Below are 20,898 nucleotides of genomic sequence, written 5' to 3'. Positions count from 1 at the left end.
GCTTTTTCTACGCTATTTCTTTTTTCAGCCGTCGGCCTTGTCATGATACGTTTTCTCTACTACTCACGCAAATTATACACAAAAGTTCGCTCACTAACCAATGCAGAACCTGCGGTCAATGCTATAAGTGCCTTTCTTTTCAAAACTGCGTGCGCTTGCTGTAGAAAGATAGGAAAGTGGGCGAGTTCGTTACGATTCATCGTGCTTTTAGCAACAGCGCAATAAGAACGCGGAAACAAGGAACAATCACTCCGAAGAAGCAACGCCGTGTTGCTGTGTTTCTTCCTTTTGTCCTTGTCGCTTTCGCGCTGACCACAAGTACGAGTCATTGCTTTGTTTTAATTAGCAGGGGGTAGAAGTAGGGCAGCGCGGATCCCGTAAATGCTTGCTTGGGCGTACAACTGAATAATTTATAATTGTCAGTTGGCTGAGTATGAAAGTTGTATGCGGAGTATGGCCGTATTTGTTTCATTACGCGAGCGTGCAAGCAGTACGCCTGTTTCACTTTGGGCGAAGTTCCGCTGCCGCTGTAAGCCAGCCATCGCCACGTTTTTTCGCCTTTATTCCTTACGCTACGAGGAAATGTGGTTCCAGCTATTCAAGATAAGGCCTCACATTCTCAAAAACACGCCACTGGGCGCCATAAGAAGCGTGTATATGTGTGATTCGGAATTTCTGATCGGTGGGTCTCGCAGCTATCGCGGCTTCCCGTACACCGTCCGCCATCCCAAGAAGACGGAGCTGCACATGCTGCGCGCTGATTCCCTCGTGTTCGCCGGCAAAAGTTCGCACATAGTTTGTCTGATATTTCTGTATATGCTTTTAAAAAACAAGGCAGCACACCACGGCACTTCAAACATCGATAAGTTGTGTTTAAATAGCAGCCTTCCATCCAGCTACGACTTTCCCTGAGTAAGAAAATAAAATCTTGAAGGCCGTGCTTTTGCAAACTGCATGCCCTGAAAGCAAATGTAGATCTCGGAGGCTAAATTGACTTGTTAGCCGCAGTGCAGCACTGCGGCAGTGTGAAGGTTAGGTTGCCTCGGTTGCCTCGATGTGCGCCCGCTCTCCGCGGGCGCACAATAAAATGGCGGCCGCGCTAGCAGACAACGTGGTTGTCCTCACCCTAAACGGAGAGCGGGTGCGCGCGTAGGCACCCTAGTGACGGTTATGCCCGGTAAAATTACTGGATGATATATTGAGCTGGGCCACGTTGCGTTTGTGTGAGCGGTGAGAATGCTCGTTGCAGTTACACGGTAATTGAATCATATTTTGGAAGTGCCTAAACAAACTGTGATCCGTATCGTGTGCATTAACCATCAGGAAACCTCTGGACTCGTGTAACGCCATTAGTTCGCCTTATGTTTCCTGTGATACACCGGTGTCTTACGTGTACTACAGCGCCCGTCCGAGCTGCCTTTGTTCTCGCCTGTCCGCGTTCGCTCGTGAAATGCCTGGCACTGTGGCTTCGAATTATAGTGCGTGGAAGAGTTTGTTGAAAGTTGTGCTTTTGTGCGGTGGTGTTCATCGGCAATTCGACAGTGTTCGTGCTGGAAAGAGCGTCGTCGCGTGGTGCCTGCGAGACGAAGGAGCGCTTGCTGTTCACATCTTGAAGGTAAGCAGGTCTGACGCTTGCGCGCATTCTCGCAGCTTATGGTTCATGTAGTAAACTTTGTGCAACGACAACAGAGCACTTTCGGAGAGTATGTTGCCCATGTTGTTGTGCCCATTTAGCAAACCGTTTCACGATGGGAGTTTCCGTGAAAATTATTATTTCTTGCCGCTTGCTTTCTGCAGTGATGTGCTACCACCGCTGATTGTTGAGACTTAATAGGCAAATATTTACGTAAACGATGAAAGTTCCCGTTTCCTCGGTAGTTTCCCGGCAAGAAATTCTTCCGTGGATATATTTTCTGCAAATTACGTGTGTAATGCATGTAGTTGTGTCGTGGGCATCGCGAGTTGGAACGCGACTGCGGTGTTTTGACAGTGGAGCAGATATTTGCATGTGTGAAGATTATTTTGTTGATACAGTTCAGTTTGAAGCCCAGCTTCGCGAGAACCTGTCTGCATTGTTTCTGTTCTTCGTCGCGTTCGCGTATTTCTCTTCTATGTTGCACGGCAAATATAGACCGATATTACAACAGCGAAATTTCTTTTTAATCGATGCATGTCAATAAGGCGCTCCTTTTCATTAATATTTTCATCTGAAGAACATGATGTCAGCTCCTGCGATTGTTGTCATAATATGTGGGTTGTAGCACTGCGTAAATAAGGGCTGCGATTTTGTTGCGATGCTTTCCGCTCGATGTTTGCCTCTCTTGTAACCCACCGTCCACGGCTCGCTGTACTAGTCAATAACGATGGCGGAATGTCAGTCCGACCACTGAAGAAAAGGAGTAGCATCGGAAAAGGCATCGCTACAAAATCGCGGCCTAGGTTTTAGACCGTTCATAATCGATTCTTTTGATTCACTACGTATTTAGGTTTTGGTGATAATTTCCCAGGTAGTCTGGTGTTAGCTGCTGGTTTTATTCCCGCCTGAATTTTACAATATAACAATGTAAGCACATGAGATATAACTACGAGACATCTGTAAAACGCACAGATTTATGTGTGAGTCTCTTTCTTTCAATGCCACATGACACTGTAAATCACACGTTTGAAGCTTCACATCACAATAAATTAAACCTTTCTTACTGTTGAAGGTTATGCGGATTCTGGAGTCAAGCCTACGACCTGTAGGAACCTGCTGCACTGCTACATATTGGATCGCACAACGATGCACTTGACCTGCATGCTTTTACAAGGTGCGTAAAAAACTGTCGCTGCACTTAGTTGTAGGATATGCTTGTGCAATATGGAATCATTTTTTGTGTGTGCCATTTCCAGGATTTCTAGTAGCAGATCACTTGCACAGTATCTTTTATTTATCCGGGGAGCCCTCAGTTGACGCACTGTAACTAAATTTGGTCCTTCTGAGACAAATATAAACAAAGCTGGAGTGACTATGCAATATATTCTCTAGACAGACTATATATTATTCGAGCCAGGTTGCTTTTTTAGAAACATCATTGAGGAGCATGAGAGTGTCTATGAGCCACCCGAGAGAAACAGAAGGCTGTGGTTACCTGAATTATTATGTAGTCACTACTCGCACTAGTACCTGCACACCTAAATTCTTCCCTTTTCTCGGTCACAAATATGCATTGCATACCATAATTCATCTCCTAAAAATACCCTCATCAAGACAATAAAGTTTGCTGCTCTATTAGGTAGCTGCCAAATTCCTAGTCACAGTATGAGTGCTCAATTTTTCAAGCAAACAACAAGCCATTAACCTTTTAATGTGGCAAGTTCAATGTGTGTCTCAAGAGCTCGTCGGCTTCAGGGTGGAAGCCAGTCTCTTTTATATGTAACAGAAATTTCACTCGTTGATAATGTGGTATAGAATGCTGCTGAATCATAAAAGTCAGCCCAGTAAAGTAGTTGCAAGCCCACATGGTAGCACAGCTGAAAGCGGAGCATTCTCTGTTGCATTGCATTTTTTTCTCCGTTTCGCTGCACTTGTTCATTTGATAAGACAGAGCTGGTCCTATGCCATCATCTATCTCAAATGTGGAGAACCTTTTTTTACCTTCTCATCTTTATTACTTATCTGCCTAATACACAAGCTTCCAATGACATGCAAACAATGCGGAGTACTGCCTATAACTTATGCATTCATCTGTGGTTTGTGGTACCATACGCTCACCACCTTAGATTTTCGTTATGTTACATCGAGGCTTGCTTCACGCTCGAGCTACACTGCACTTGGTGCAATTTTGAAACAGCCACTTTTTGACATAGTGTAATTATTTGTTGCACTCTCACTGAATTGATATTTTCTACTGTGAATAATGCGCTCGCGGTGATTGTACGAAAAGGTTTTAACCACCTAAAGACATGGTTTAGGCAGAAAGTCTCCTAAGTAATGCTGTCACACAAAAGTTGTATAACAATGCGCTACGTCGCAAGATCCATACATAACTAAATTTCTGGCTTTCAAGCCCTAGCTTTTCAACACAATTGTGTGTGCAACAAACATCTTGCTTTTTAACCACTATTCTTGTAGTGACAGACTTTTGTCTGTTTAATATAAGCGCTCCAATCGGTCTTACTATGTCTGGTTAATTCCAATGGATTCTTGACTGTTGCTGTAATGGTGGCGGCTTCAAGGCCAACTAGATCTCCCAGCCTCAGCTGAAAGCATGGACACAGTGGTTGTTTCTTTTGATGATTGTTGTATGTGTGACTTGGCAGTTTGGGTGTCAACTTGTACTGGTTTTGATTGTGGTGGGTTAGAGATGAAATGAGAGCTCATGGCATGTTCTGCACTGCACAATGCGATGGTTTGGCTGGCATCCTGTATCTTAGTTTGTCTTGGACTGCTGTCTGATTTGTTGAGCTGTTGGCCGGATTCTTATGGATACAAAGCTGTATACTGGGCTAGGCAATCATGCCATTGTGCTTATTAGCAACACAAGATATACACAATAATATTGTCAGGCATGCTGAGGCATGTGGGCTGGCGCTATGTAGCACACTAGGGAAAGCACACCAATGATGGCATGGCATGGTAACGCTTTTCGCTTGCACCGCTGTGGTGTTATCAGATTAAGGTAGCAACAATGACATCTAGGCTTCCAGTTCCTGCACTTGCAATGCAGATAGTAGAGTATGCTATTCGCTGGTAGTGGAAGTTTGCAAAGCATTGATTACATACTAAGCTAGCCCGCCTCCCTTGCGTGCCAGCATATCGCCCGCCTGTTAAACACCACCGCTGAATCTAATAGCAGCATGCAGTTGCAGGATATCAACGCAACTGAAAACTCTTAAAGGATACAGCATTGATGGAAGGTATTGCTTAATACAAATGTCGATCGCCTCCAACATTTTGCTCTATGACGAGCACGTGATGAAGTATAATGCAGTTCGTCTTAGATTAAACACCAGTTAATTCATCATTTTTCTGTTCAGAAAGCATAAGATTGCAATAATGTATTCACATGAAGTTTATTGATAGTGTGTCCAATTTTGATAAAGCCTAAACAACTCGCCACGCGAATAACACCTTTTCGTGCTTGTGAAGCAGATGCTGCTACCATTCAGTTTGCTGTAGGTACACATACACAGCATGTTTGCCCTCCACCTTCTGTGGCATGCTGAAGTCAGTAAAGTGTTGTGCTAAACGTTCTGTAGAATGCACACCTGCAGCCTGTACCTGACAATAAAGATGGGTAAGAGCTACAATAACTGTGAAAATGCGAAAAATGCACAGGATATTGTAATGCCTTTCAATTTGGCATTAGAATGTGTGCGGAACTAACTTTTAACCACAGCACCTTATGGCATAGACAGTAGTGTTGCTCGATGGGAGGCCTGTGATATTAGCAAGCTTTCCTGGTAAATATTGGCAAGTTCTTGCTCACGGCATAGGGAGGGCCTCAACTTTGGGAACCTCGATGCTTGAGGTAGCACACAAAGGTTTATTGGCCAGTTGCCTAGTCCTAAAGTTCATGTAATACTTAGCAGCTGCTGCAATAATGTTTAAAATAATTTGTGAGCAGTTTTATACCTGAGTGGAATGGCAGATAACAGTGCTCAAATAACAATTAGTTAAAAGCTTGCTCGTTGCCCTGATCTTTATATGTGCTATTTCTGACTGCTGCAAGTTTCTTAGCTGTGTGCATACAGGCCAAGCTGTTCTTGCTTATATGAATATTTTTGAATAAGTGAAAAAGATTTACTTTTGTTTTGTTTTTCAGGTGCCCTGTGAGCTCTCATCCAAGCACCGCATTGCAGAGGTCTGCTGTGAGCAGACGTGGCAAATTGAAGTAACATACAGATAATCCAATAAAATACTCGTAATTTCAGACAAACCTTTACAAAGTACAGTGAAAACTTTCTTTTAAAAGTACAAACACCAATACAGCGTGATCTTTCCATCCAAACATTACATTTTATATTAGTAAGAAAGACATAACTAGAACAGCAGCAGCACTGCGGTGAGGAACGTACAATAGTATTCCAAGTGTTATACTGAAATATTCTATGAAGTCTAATTAGTTTGTAATTTTAGAACAAGCTAGCATGACTTTCTGTGCCATAGCAGTGTTCTAATCTGTATGCTGCATCTTGTAGGGAACAGTAACCTTGCAATCTTCATCTGTGCATGTCTACATAAAATACAGGATTTAATCACTGGGGCCACATAAAGGATGCATAAAGGTGGAACACACGAAGGAAACATAAAAGCAGTGGCCAAATTTCAACATGGAGGAAACATAAAGGACGGTAACATAAAGGATACACAAAGGAAAGACACATAAAGGAAACATAAAAGCAGTGGCCAAATTTCAACATGGAGGAAACATATAGTACGTTAACATAAGGGATACATAAAGGGAGGACACATGAAGGAAACATAAAAGCAGTGGCCAAATTTCAACATGGAGGAAACATAAAGGACATTTCCTCATGTGACCTCAAGGAAACATACAGTAAACATAAAGGACATAACCATTTTCATAAGGGACGCCGTTTCTTTCTTACTTCATTTGCTGATGTCTCCTACAGAACGTTGTACAGCGCTTGAGATCCTTGGAACACAATTGGGATGTCGAACAGATGGCACAGCAACGCCTGTCTCAGGTCGGCACCGTACGTACTGTTACGTCAAGAGTCCAGATATGCAACAGTTTTCATTTAGAAATGTTCTAGAACATTTATACGATATCGACGTGCGTCCTTGCAATCTTCCAGAATTCATCGTGCATGTCAGCACACTCCTAATCTGTGGCCATCAACTCGTCTTTGAGTACCCTTCTCCCCTTACCCTTGTGCAGAGCAGCATGCTAGAGAACACTAGCTCCGGCCGACCTCTCTGTCTTTTCATCAATATATATGTTATTAGGCGATGGCGTTCGGTTCACTTATGGGGAATCTCTGATCGCGAATCACTCGAAGAGAAACCTACGAGCAGTGACCGTGCCCGAAAGCTCGGAGTTTGTCGCACTGTCCTTCGTTTCTCCTCTCTCTCTCTCTCTCTCTCTCTCTATTGGTGTTTGTATGGCCGCTTTTCTTTTTCATGAAACCCTGATCCGTCTCCTCTTCGGAAATTCCCGGCGCTGATGCAAGCGGAAGTTAGCAGAGCAAGTTCGCGACGGTGGGACAAGCCAGCTCGTCGCCAGGAAGGGTCTCAGCTAAGGTCGTAAAGAACAGGAGCCATCGGCGCGGTTTCCTCGCATCCCCGCTTTTTTTTCACTCACCGGCGCGTATTTATGAAGCACTTGCGCGCGCCTAGTCTCACGCAACACTGGCGCTGCTGAGTGCATGGGACGACTCGCTGAAATTAGTCCCGTCGCCGCACCGAGCTACAACAGCATCACTTGTAGGTTGGATTGTATTTCACGTGCGACGCTTCAAGACTATGCCTGATAACAGACCGATAAGCAATGCAAGTGCAGATGAAGTAGCCTTGCGCAGATAATCTGGGCGTAGTTATGCGTGGTTGGAACGACACCTCACCTCCTGACAGGGCAGCTTTGACTGCGCTGCGTCTAAGTTCGCGCTACCGACGCGGGCTCAAAGACCTTGGCCTTGTTCCATCTACCGCAAGGCCCCCAGAAGGCAGGTGAGGAGACTGGGGAGCATCAGCGTGGTGACAACGGCGTCCCTGTCTCCTGAAAGAAACAAACACACAGAAAAGGGGACCAGAAACAAGAGTTGCCACCACCGGTGGTCGAGAGACGTTGTCTAGGCTTCGGCCTATTGCTTTTGAGGAATACCGAAGCGACGCTTGTTGTTTTCCTTTCGAAATAGCTGGGCGGTTTCCCCCTGGCCTTGCAGCTGGCATCCTTCTCTCGCCTTCCTTTCAGATAACCTTGTCACGGTTACTCGCACCCGCTCCGCTTTGACGAAAGACCACGCGGTATATATTTAGATTACTGCCGCAGAAATGGATTGTTGCCTCTGTTTTCATGCTTTCGTTCTATATTTGCGTGGCGCTCGACCTTCTTGCACGGGTAACAACGCATGCATGTGTCTCCCAAGCCGACGTGGATGGCAAAGTACTACGCAATTAAGCTTCTCAAGTTGACAAATACGGCGAGGTTCATGTTCGTATTTATCTCGAACAGCTTTTGCAAGCCTGCTTGCGCCTAATGAACAGCTTTTAAAATGACAAGTGAGCCACTGTTATTTGGTAATCGGTATGGTACAAGGGCGCTGTGGAGTAGTTTCAACTACAGCTTCCCGTTGCCACCAACGTTTTTAAAAATTTTCTTTATTGTAAAGATGACGTGACAGCGGCCGATGTGACGGAGGCCGACGTGGCCGTCATTGGCCCGATACGTTTATTCGAGAAGCCCCAAGTGTGATAAGGGTGGTTGCTTGTGGTGTCCAGCCCGGCCGAGAGCAAGACAGCATTTTCCTAGCTCGTGCATGCTCGCGAGCGAATCTACCAAGCTGCGTGGTTGGGATTTCGAAGTATGATGGATGGCGAATATAATGACGATACCTTGAGGAACAACAACCTACACTATTTCCTTCCTCTGACAGGACAAAATTGTGTGGTTCTAGAAACCTAATGATCTAGTCCGCTGGATAGCTGCTGCATCTGGCGCTCTTTCATCAAGTCGCGCTTCGCAGACACTTGTTGCGGCTCGAGGTGGCGTTTGGGTCCGGAATCCACCAGGCTCACTGACAAGTGCGTCCAGTCGTAGAAATGACAGAAAATGGGTTTATTTTACATTATTTACACTGACTCCAGATACGGAAACCCCTTTCATGTAGGAGCGTAGTGAACGTCTGAGTTCACATCAGGACACGTCAGCACCTCCCACTGCACCAAAAGTCTTCGCTTCTAATACCGCCGTCATCCCAAGGTCACTAGACTAGGGAATATGAGGGCTGTATGGCGGCCAATCACAATCGTTGAATCGGTCGCAATATCCCGCCCATGATATGGCGCCATTCCGCCGAATCCCGTCTCCAATGTTGTACTTTCACCGCAGTATATTTTGCAACATGGGAATCCGAGTTCGAAGCTGTTCCCACGGTAGCATTCGATGTTGACCCATTTGATCAGTTAGTTCAGGTTACCAGGTCCCGGGGGAGGGGTCTTTTGCTGACTCGTCAACAGTCGGCGAAAACGTTGCTTTGACTTCTGGATAGGCGCTGATAGATGGGTGGGGTTGCCTCTTAGCGAACGTCTAATTAATTCTCTTGGCCGCATTGAGATGCAGCACACTTAATTGTCCGCGACAGTGTTCACAGGACATGAAGACCATTTCAGAGATGTACCATCTATAAAACGAGGGAGGCGATGACTGGCTGCGCATATAAAACGACCTTATCTGTGTGAAGCATTGCTCCCCAGTTGCACCGAGGTCGAAGAGAAAGGAAGAAAGTCGAGCTGGTACTGAATTGGAAGTGAAAAACTTTGACGCTCTTCACTACAACCTTACATCAGCAGGCTTGTTCTCGTCATGCCACAGTTTTGTCGTTTTCTTTAGACTTCAGGCGACGAGCAGTTAAAGAACAAGTCCCTCAGATTGAAATAAAGCACCTTGCCATACGTTACGGCCCGAGCATTACGCGCTTTCCGTCCCTTTTACACAAACAGGTAAACGAGGTTTACAAACAACGTGTCTTTATAAACTGTGCAAGACGCAACGAGTCCGCGTTTGCTAAACGTTGAGGGTCGCCTGTCTGTAACGAGATATTTGCTTGTGCCGCGATCACCGGCAACATGGCCAGCACATGCATCGCCTCCGCTCATTGAGACGGCCCTGCCGTTCCAGCTTCGCGAGGCGCTCCAAGCTAAGCGTCGACCGAGAAAGAGGTAAATGTTTTTCCCCGCATCCCCGCGGCGGCATCCTTCAGTACTTTCAGACTGTTACGTCTCCGTCTAAACTTTTCCCTGTGCGAGCAGGCCGGGTATCTGGCATCGTCGGTGTGCCCGTGTCTTTCCCTCCCTCGCCATCCTCACAGGAATGAGCCGAACGCGAGTTTCTCGGGGGCGGTCGCTTTTTAAAGCAACCCTGGAGAGCGTCCAGGTTCAACCCCGGCTCGGGGGAGTCTCGAAGTCGAAGACTAAAAAAGAGGAGGATTCCCGCAAAGCAAAGAGAAACTCAAAGAAAAAGAAAATGTAAGAGTTCCGCGCCTGGAGTCATATCTGAACCTAGCAGCTACCGCCTCCACCAACAGAGCCTGCCGTCACACTGCTGTATTGCCGCCGCCATGTTTGTTCCTTCTCCTCGACCCCCTCCACCCCCCACTTTGCCACTGGGGCGAGCGAGCCAAGCTCGCCCACCCTTACATGTCTGCCTCCCCCTCTCTTGCTTATTTCTTACCCTCTCTTTCTTCCTCTCCTCTCTGGCATAAGGGCTTCCTCATCTTCCGAGAGGAGCGCGCGGCCGAGAAAAAAAAGGGCGCCGTTCTTTTTCTTTCCAAAACAACGTGACTCTCCTGGAACTCCTCCTCCTTCTCCACCTCATTATCATCTCTTCAGCTGTTCTTCGACCAGCGGCGACAACCGCCTCGGCGCGGTAGTGATACAGCTTCAACAAACCCTGCAGATGCATTCGACAGCAGCCGCAGCCACCAGCATCCGCCTGGGAGACCCGTGAACGAGCGCAGGAGCGCGAGAAAACATCCTTTAGGATCATCGGAGTAGGTGCGCCTGCATAGGAGCTACCGGAACGAGAAAAAGGAAGATAAAGAGCGGTTCTGTTTTGCTCGCCGGTGTGTTGTGGTCAGTGCTCCTGCCTGGAGGAAGTGGTTTTGTTTACGGCGGGCCACCGGAGACGCCGAAGCGGCCTTGCGTGCAAAGGGGCGTCTCCCCTCCACTCCTCTTCGAGCCTTTTTTTATACCTCCAGCTCCTGACTGCCAGCAATGGATGTCCTAATGCAGGTCGGTTTGATTTTGTATTTCAGCATGGGGGCAATTTTCTTCCTTTTTTTTCTGTTTCACTTAGCGTTTGTGCCAGTAAGAAAGCCTAAAAAAGTGCGGTAGGAGATCATTTAGACTTATTCGTTTCCTATTCATTGTCACTCAATACAGGGCGCTGGCATTCCTGGCAGTCGTTTTGTGAAATACCTGTTGGGTCACTCGAGAACCCTCAGTTTGTTTGCATCAGGCTCACAGTGACCATCGCAAGCATTAGAGTCCCGGCGGTCATCTCATTGTCTTCGTTACTTGGTGCTGTGGCTTTTTTTGTTTCGAACTGCACAAGACCACATGGACAATTCGACTGTCTTTATTACTTGATGTTGCGGTTTATTCTTTTAGATTATAAACCATATAAGACTTAGTTTAGCAACCATATAAGACCACATGTACTATTGCGAAGTATTTCAGTTCTACGTTCAGTACAATTTCAATTTGCAGCGAAATTGTGGCTAACCCATCTGTAAATTGTTTACCATGTAATGACCAAGCATGAGGTCCACACTGCTGCTGAAGCATATGCAAACAGTACGAGCGCAAATCAGACAGTCTTTACCCCCGCCTCCTCCCCACTTCTCCTTTTTTTTTTTTTTGCCAAAAGAACAGCTGTATAGGGTTTGTCCGAAAAGGAATGTCAGTGATTATATTGTGAAGCGACTATACGTCTCTTTACACAGGACCACTTGGGATTGGTGAAGGGGGAAGTTAGACTATACACGGGTGGTCGCTCAGTCGTCCGCGACACTCTGGAGAGAAAAGACAAGCTATTCCGTGAAGCTCGTTTTCATTTCCCATGCAAGTCGTAATGCAGCGCTCGTTGGAACAAAGAATTGCCATCTAGTTTTGTGTAAAACTCGGTGAGTCCTCTGTGGAAAATTTTCCTATGATAAAGACGGCATTTGTTGATAATTGTTTGTCGGGAAGTCAAGTCTGCCGGTAGCACGAGGCCTTTTTAGAAGGTCGTGAAGAGGTCAGTAATGAATCCCACGCTGGGCGACCATCACCGACCGTCACCGACAAAAATGTGATGCGTGTGAGCGATCTTTCGGACTCGGACCGTCATTTGAGTGTCCTTTTTGTCGCACAGAAAGGAAACATTCCAAAAAGTACCGTTCGCGAGATTTCGACGAATTTGCAGGTATCAAAAGTGTGTGCGAAGATTGTGCCCAAAGTGTTAACGGATGACACAAATCGCACCGTCTTGAAACATGCCAGGAACATTGGGACATGTGTGAAAGTGACCCCCCATTTTTTAGACAACATCATCACAGCTGACGAGTCTTGCGTGTTTGAATACGACCCGAAACAAAAAGCAAATTGCCGAGTGGCACAGCTCGGCGTCCCTTCGCCATAAGAAGGCCAGAATGAGCAAGTCAAAAGTCAAGACCATGCTCATTGTCTTCTTAGACATCAAAGGGCTCGTCCACCATGAGTTTGTAGCACATGGTACAACAGCAAACGCGTAATTCTACGTGGAAGTGATTAAGAGACTCAAACTAAGAGTGCATCGCGCCCGGCCTGACATGCAGGGCGATTAAAAACTACACCATGACAAAGTGCCAGCCCACATCGACTTACTCGTGACCCGCTTCTTGGTCAAGTAAAAAGTGTCAACGGTTCCCCAGCCACCCTGCTACCCTGACGTGGCTCTCCCAGACTTATTTTTGTTCCCGTGCTTGAAAACTCCCATGAGAAGGCATCATTTTGGAACAGTTGACAAAGTCAAAGTGGTTTGCTCCAAGACTTTAAAGGACATTCCGTAGGAGGCCTATCGTGACGCCTTCGATGCCTGGAAATCTCGCTGGAAGCGATGTATCGACGCAGGAGGAACCTATTTGGAAACACTTTAATGCGTTGTGCCGATCTGACCAATAATTTTTTTAATCGACTCATTGACGGTACTTTTCGAACATACCCTGTAAATACGTAGTCAGCATAGTCATTCCCAGCGGCGGACCTTTCTTGGACCGGCACGGCGCTGCTGTCGGTTGTTGAAGATGGTGGTTGTGCTTCACGGCGTACGAGCAACGGAGCGTGATTCGTTTTATATGGAGCAATGAACGAATGCCCATCGATATCCATAGGGAAATGCAGCCCACGTATGGGAAAAGATGTCTCGCTTTGAGAAGTGTGAGGTGGTGGTGTTGTGAGTTCGCAAAAGGCCGTGAAGAAGTTTGCATGACAATGAGCGTTAAGAGAGGCCATGTACGTCGCTGACTGACGAAAACATGGCACAGGGGCATCTCAAATTTAGTGCTGTGATGGGACAAATGTTTGAACCGGTGTGGGGACTATGTGGAAAATTAGTGTAATGTGCGCAGAATAGTACGTATATTTGTAACTACCCGTATGTACATGTACTTTATTTTGGCTAACAAAATATAGGGGCAAGGACTTTCTGATTCGCCCTCGTATGAAACATCAAATTCACGCGACACTGCTAGTCTGGCCGCAATGCAATGAAACGTCGTGTACTTAATTACCAAATCTATAAATTACCTGTAAGCAGGCTCACTGCCAACTAAAGCGTTCTTGACTAGCGGAACTTCTATGAATCATCAGAAGAAATTGGTAAACTGTGTCACTTCAGGATCTAACATTCGCTTGCTTTTGCTTGTTTGTTTTTGGTGTAATGAAGGCTAAACAAAAGGAGATCAGGCGTGTAAAAAACATACTGCGTAGAGACACCTGCAGCCAGCTAAAAATATGATTTTGTGGATGCATGAACCACAGCAGGGGTGGCTGGCTTAATGATACAGTGTCCCAGCGCTTGCACAAGCAAGTGACTGTGAGCGCAATAAACTCTGAGTAAAACCACACAGAGAAGAACTTCCGCTATTCAACAGGTAGCTTAAATCTCGGCATTACAGCGAAGAAACAAACATGAAAGTTTGACATACAGGGTGTTTCAGCGAACACTTTCAAATTTTTTAAAGGTTGCCTGTGGCAGGGATAGCTCAATTATAGTTTATCAGCCGGTCTACTCGAAACGGCGGACACTTGCACAAAAAATTGAAATGAAAAATTGACTAATTAACAAGAATTCACAAATTAACTTTTTAGCTAATTATCTAATGACCCATATTGCAATTTACAAATTCTAGCAGTGGGCTTCGCAAGGCGGATGCACTTGCAACGAATTCTCAGGACGACACCAGTTTCGAGATATGAATTCCCGAACTTTGCAGGGAAATGCATTGGTGTTCCAGTTACTTGTGTGCTTCAATGCATGAAACGACGTTTTTTTTTTTATCAAATTAACTGGAACGCCAATGCATTTTTCCGCAAAGATCGGGAATTTATAACTCGAAACTGGAGTTATCTTGAAAATTCATTTCAAGTGGATCCGCCTTGCGAACTCCACGGCTCTAATTTGTCAATTCCAATATGGGCCATAATGTAATTAGTTAAAAACTTAATTAGCTGGTTTTTATTAATTAGTCGATTTTGCATCTCAATTGTTTTTGCAAGTATTGTCCGCCGCTTCGAGTAGACCAGCTCATGAACTACAATTGTTTTATCTGCCAAAGGCAACCTTTAAAGATTTTCGAAAGTGTTCGCTGAAACACCCTAGCTGTATACGTAAGCGCAGCCAAATATTCGATGCTCAAAGTTACGTGCAAGAAACTGAGATTCATTGTTTTTCTGCAATTTCTCACGCGAGTGACCACAAGGTTGCTTATCTTGAGTGAAGGGAACATAATTTTAATGGTTATGCAAGTGCTTCGGGCAGGAAACGCGGAGATGAGTGGCCGGGGCCAAGACTTCGAATTCGCGACATTAGAAAACATGGAGGAATTGTGCGTTGCGTGGCTATCTGTGATTTCAAATTTGAAAATACCAATAATATATTCTGTATCAAATAATTATCTACTCCCAAGATTCTTTTCGGGTATTTAACAAATATCGTGACTCAAACGTCAATACCGTAACGGCTACTTGCTCACCACTACATAGTGTTCGCGAACGTTCACTCCCTATTAGCGCTAGCTACCTCTCACTCCTTCGGCATCGGGGACAGTCCTATAATGTAAACCTGGATATATACCGTCGCAACCTTAGTAAGTACTATTGAAACTCACGTTACCTTCACGTTTTCTCCCCCACTTCTGCATAAGGCTTACGCGTGGCAGAGTGGGTCGGGATGGTTGGTCTGCCCAAATAACTTGTACAACTACACACTCTTTGGCAACCGAGTTACCCGGAAGGCAAATAAAACAAACTAAACATCGCCTTTATAGTGTTTCTCGGTAACCGATGCGGGCTCTTTGTACATATAATGCACAAAGCCCATGTACCAGTCTGAACGCGCGGCTGCTGCAAACACATGTCGTCTCTCCCTATCTCCCTCTTTCTCTGCATCAAAGTTCAACCAATTGTAAGCGCTATAGTCGTGCCTTTGATCTTTCATGTAGTTCGCAAGCGCTATCCATTCGACCGCTTTGACAGTGCTACTATCCGTAGCTATACAGAATAGATGCTCGAGTTTCAAAATCTCTTTTGCTTTGAACCACCTCTCCCTAAATTTGTACATACGAGAGACGCTCCGAGTGTAATTGGCAGTGATTTTTGTACGCCGGTCTTGAGACAACATTTAGCGCCTGGTGGTAGACAGCATGATTTTTCATGCAGTAACTCTGTGCTATGGGCGTCACACAAGTGGCGTAATCTCTGCACAATGGTGCTATAGAAACCGAACAGCCATGCGTAGTGATTTGTTTCGTAAGCATGCTGTTAAATTTCCCTACAGAAAAGAAATTCCAACCGCAGTCATTCACAATTCGCATTATGGTGCGTAGAGTAGTACGCATTTTCCTGCAACTCGGTGCCATAAGATTGGCAGGTGATGCTTAATATTGGGTGGACGGGCGCGCACTGCAGAGCGGTCGTCGTTCTTGTGGAACACAGGAAATGTGCTTGGTCGATAGACATCGTGACGGCCTATAGTCGCCAATGGTGTTTACTATTTTAGGACACCGCGGAAGCTTCGTTGGTCTGCTCTGCTGAATTTATTGTCCTGGTGCGTAACAAAATTTAGCCTCACTCCGTTCGCCAGGGAATAGGCTAGGACACAAAAAAAAAATATTTATTTTTTATTTATGTGCGTGTACTGCAATTCAAGGCATAACAAATCACGAGGAAAATAAAGGGCAGTAAATAGCATGTAATGTAAATAGGCATAATCCGAGCACGTTTTTTACTTCCTCACTGAACCGTCAACGACCTATCCTTTGTTCTACCTTGATACCAATCAAAGAACATTTTTGACCATTTGTAGCCAATTAAACGGAACACTGTTTGAAGGATTAGTGTGCAGCGTTAGGCGAGCATTGCGATAAACGAAATGATCGTACTGTTACCCGAGTTGCCACGCGGCATAATGTGAGGATGAAATTACAAGTAAGCATCGAGGCCCGTTTCACGCAGATACTGCAACAACGAACACGTGGCTGCAACGTTAGTGGACGCGTGTACCATCTCGTGCAACGTCGTGCATGGCGAGCCTCCCCGCGCCCTCCCTGGGGCCCTAAGCCTATACCGTCGTGTGCCGATATCTCTAGATTTAGGCGAGACAAGACGGGAAGTCAGTGCTGTGAAACATCAGAGGGTGGCGCAAGCGACTCAACGAAAGCGTGAGACGTGGGAACGATCCCACATCTTCGCATTACGCGTAATGCAAATATGTGAGATCTTTCCCCACCTGCGGCAAGTAGTTTTTTGATCCACTTTCATTGCCAATAATTTATCACTTCTTTAATTCAATTATTAAGCACAAGTAATTTCCCCTATGTTTCCCTTGTTGTCTTTGGCTTCTCAATGGCAACGCGTACTTTGGGAGGAGGAGGAGGAGAAACTTTATTATTGCAGAAACCGTTGCGCGGTTTATTCCTGGGTGGTTCCCTCTGACAGGGCTCCACTGGCGATCGCGGCTCGCCGGGCCTGGTCGAGGGTCGCCAGTTGGCTTCCCAGGTCCAGTTCGGAGAGTCTCGCCTCCCAAGACCACGTAGTGAGTGTGTGTGTTGTGACTCGTGGCGAAATTGCTTTGGGTAGCATAGGATACAGCTCTACAGGGCCAGAATGTCGAACTTTCGAAGATGCTAAGAAAATCTGGTGCGAATAAAATGGGAACTGTGAAAGAAGTAACGCCACCTAGAGAAGACCATCGTTTTCAACATTACAAAACTAATAAGCCTGAAGTGCTGGGCACTACTTTCAGTAGGGCTCTTGTAAACACTGCAGCTTGAACGGTCCGCAAGGTCTCAGCCTGTGAATTTAGTTGTTTCAGCCGTTTGCGTCTGTAGGTGGTGCATTGCTTGACGGTGCTCCAAAGAGAATTAGCTGGGCAGGAAAAAAAAAACAAGCTTTCGCGACCCACTCGCCAGGTCAAAACACTTACGATGTATTACATGCTGCTGCCGCATGCACGCAACAAACACGCGTTCCGTGAGCGCACTCGAGGAAACCCCCACACGGCCTTGTGCACGCTTTCTTGAGTGTCTTTCCACTGTACGTCGAGCACGCTCGACCTGCAGACCAATATAGCTTTCTTGTGGTTTCCTCGTTCCGCGTCTTTCGGCATGGACCCCTTGAAAATTTAATTTCTTCATTCTGTACTTCATACAGTCCATGACAAGCAGCCGACTAAGTCGTACCTTGCACTTTAAATCGACTGTTGCTTAATAGATGCCGTACGTTGTCTACTTAGGCGCCTTGGAAAACCTCCAGAATACAAGTTATCTGGGTAGAGATCACTATTTCCTGTTTTCATTTTTCAAAATGTGCGGCGTTTAATGAAAAAGACTCAAGTTTCGTTTCAATCTTTTTTTTTTTTTTTCGTTGGCAGATTACTCGAATGACAAAGTACCGGTGTTTTCGGCGTCTGTTTCGATTACATGAAGTGAAGGGTGACCATGATAATTCGGGGATTATCTGCTCAACTGTTTACCTGCTCATTTATTGAGAAGTTTCTTCCTAAACAGCGCAGAAGACTGTTTGCAGAGGTGTGGTCATAAGACATAAAAGCCAGATATGCCATGATCATGAGAATAAGCATATCTATTTAAACGTGGAGCAACAAGCATTGTAAGTGGCGACGAGTTACGGTAAAGAGTACATACGCACAATCATATGAATATTACCGTAAAGCTAATATAGCAATTCGATATTTCATATCATTTCCATAATTCATATCTAGGTTATCATCAGCAATCTCTTCGAATATCGGCGATCTGTGTGCCTGAGCGGAAAACCCTCTTTTATTTTCCGACAATTTTCGTTATACTCACACGCACTTTAATTCTAGCAAGCATAGGTGTACTTTTCTTGGTTCAGTAGGTAATCATTGCCAGTTTGATATAAATACATTGTGTTTCTACGGGCTAAAATTTTAAGAATAGTTAACTGCTGGGCTAGTTGGTGATCTTGCATACTGAAAAGATTTTGCGCCAAAAAACAACACACACAAGGAAGACGACGACACCACGGGCGTTACTTCAACTGTTTAATGAGGGTGAAAGCACTCGACATATATAGCCCTCCACAACACCGCGCATGCGTACAAGGCAACATGGAGTACAAGGTTTTATCGGAGTAGGCGTGATAGAAACATCAGCTCAAAGAAAAACCGATGTATCACTAACACAGTTCGGACCCGCTTTCTTGGTGTAGAAAGCTTCCAATGTTTCACGCGATGTCTGATGCCCGGTGTAGCGCCCGTGGTGTCATCGTCTTTCTTGTGTGTGTTGTTTTTCGGCGCAAAATCTTTCCAGTATGTAAAATTTTAAGTTTACATAATTACCTATCTATATTTACCGCTGTTTCTTTATTCCACGTACCACTCTGCTCTCGAATGTTGTCCTTTCTCTGGTTAAAACGAATCTAAGGAATTACATTTGGCCTAGTCTATTGGGCATTCTTTTAAGTTTAACTGAAAACGCTCGACCCTGTCTTTGTTCGCAGACTGCCTATTTGCATTATAAGCATGCTGCGCAAGATTCACAAGAAAAGAAAAAAAAAAGGACAGAACAGATCGCAGCAACAGTACTGCGCTCTGTGTTGTTCTCTTTTCTTTTTTTCTTTTCTTACGCATCTTGCGGTGCATGTTTATAATTCAAATATGAAGCAACTAGTCCTCAAGAAAGTATTATTGCAACAGATGTCTATTTGTATTCTTACGATGAGCAGTAACCGCAATATTTTTCCGAGCTAACAGACAGCGGAACGAAAAGCATGCGTCGTTGAAGTCAATGTATTCTCCCTCAAACCGGAAAACGCTGTGGGTACTTCTTTCCGACAGCATCGATTGTATGAATTTCAGAACAAATGGGAAAACCACGAGCTAGTTAGAACTTCTCGCGAATTCCAAGGGCCGAAAAATTTTGCAGTGGGCTGTACCTATATGTGCTATCCTTGTTACAGTGCTACCGCTTTGCAAGATCCGCATATTTAACCAAATTCTTTTCTCCTCGCCCGCGCAGGGAAGCATCTTCGAGCAGCGAACGAGCGAGTTCTCGAAAACGATAGGGCGGCGGATACAAGTGTTCAGCTCCGGGGGCGGGATGTTCTCGTCACACAACAAGTAAGTGTCCCGCGGACGCCTCCAGGAATCGCGGGGTGCTCGAGGTCATCGATGGTCGCCCGTTGACCCCGGCATCGTCCCTTGACGACAAGCACGTTCTGCAAGCGCGATGCATGTGTTTTTGTGTACGTGCATGCTATAGTAATCATATACACTGATCCTCAATGAGTGTGCATCACGGTTTGCCTTTTTTTCTTTCAGTTGCATGCACGCGCGGCCTAAGTTACTCCATCCAGAAAAGTTCATTTCGAAGACTGGTTTCTGTCACCAAAACAACTATATGACGACATAACGCTCTGTTAAAGGTGTTTAACGTACGATACTAGCTCCAAGCTCTCGTTATGGTGGCGGACAACGCTAAAGGCTTCGTCGTTCTCAAGTTTTCAGGAAGCAGGTCACTCACTATGCTGCGCGCTATTTATTTGGGAGATGCTGTTGAAAAGTACTTCGCGTTCTCCACGATGTTTAAGTTAGCCGCTCTGAAATGATGTAACTAAAGCACGAGAACGTCACCGCGATTAGGGAATGGGCGACGCCGTGGCAAGAGGGGGGAGGGGGGGGGGGACGAAGTTGACGAGAGCGCAGCCGTCGTCCAAACTGTTTCGTTGGGCCGTCACACGCAGCTGCTTGCGCGACTCCTACTTAAACAGAACGTAACCTCTGGATTATCACATCTGTGGTGCGATTTTCGGACGCAAGAAACAGATTGAAACGTCATGTTCTTCAGTGGTGGTCACCATGATAAACGCCTCGGCAATCGTTCTTGTTCCTGTTTAAAGACGCCCGCTGTGCGACCTTTTACCACTGTGCTAGAAACCGCCAGAAACGTTTAAATTTATTTGTTTGGACAGCATTGGTTGCGTTTACAACTTCCATCTTCTTATTTGCCTGTACAGAACAATTCAAAGTGGGCCGTAACATGAGGTATTCTTTTTTTATGTACCGATTTATTGCTGTAATGAGAGTCCGATTACCTTTCGAAAAACTATTTCGTTAGCTTAAACGTTTCTTTTTTTTTTCTCAGACAATCATATTTCTCGCGTAGCTTTGTCTCTTTAGTACTGGCACTCTCGATCAATGCTGAATTCTATGGCTATTGAGTGCGGTGCACTGTCCTCTTGGCTGTGCTTCACCGCGACTACAATAAGGACATTGGAAGTAGCCCGGAAAACAGGACAATAGAAAGTAGTGAGAGAACACTTCACAGACTCGTCATGTCGTCGTCGTCTGCTCGCAGCTCTTGCGCGAAATACACAGCCGTGAAAGGAAGCTTTATGCGTGATAAGACAAGCAATCGACAGTGACAGAGCGCACGTGCTACCACTTG

The 20,898-nt window shown here is 45.6% G+C and overlaps 1 protein-coding gene and 1 long non-coding RNA gene across 2 annotated transcripts in view; both read left to right on the top strand.

Moving 5' to 3' along the window:
• The first annotated feature begins 849 nt into the window (after positions 1-849).
• Positions 850-6,570, top strand: LOC126547706 (uncharacterized). The gene is made up of 3 exons (XR_007602759.3): positions 850-1,615; positions 2,709-2,810; positions 5,808-6,570. It is a non-coding gene; the product is annotated as an uncharacterized lncRNA (long non-coding RNA).
• A 4,214-nt stretch (positions 6,571-10,784) lies between these two features.
• tmod (tropomodulin) overlaps positions 10,785-20,898 on the top strand; it is a 149,739-nt gene continuing 139,625 nt past the window's right edge. Inside the window, exons 1-2 of the mRNA XM_050178223.3 lie at positions 10,785-10,957; positions 19,471-19,571. Of these exons, the coding sequence (XP_050034180.1) occupies positions 10,940-10,957; positions 19,471-19,571 (119 nt within the window). The 5' untranslated portion in view covers positions 10,785-10,939. The remainder of the gene's footprint in view (positions 10,958-19,470; positions 19,572-20,898) is intronic.

The sequence above is a fragment of the Dermacentor andersoni genome, chromosome 5 (assembly GCF_023375885.2).
Source record: "Dermacentor andersoni chromosome 5, qqDerAnde1_hic_scaffold, whole genome shotgun sequence".
Lineage (NCBI taxonomy): Eukaryota > Metazoa > Arthropoda > Arachnida > Ixodida > Ixodidae > Dermacentor > Dermacentor andersoni.
The sequence above is the reverse complement of the archived record's forward strand: the minus strand, read 5'-3'. Positions and strand labels throughout refer to the sequence as shown.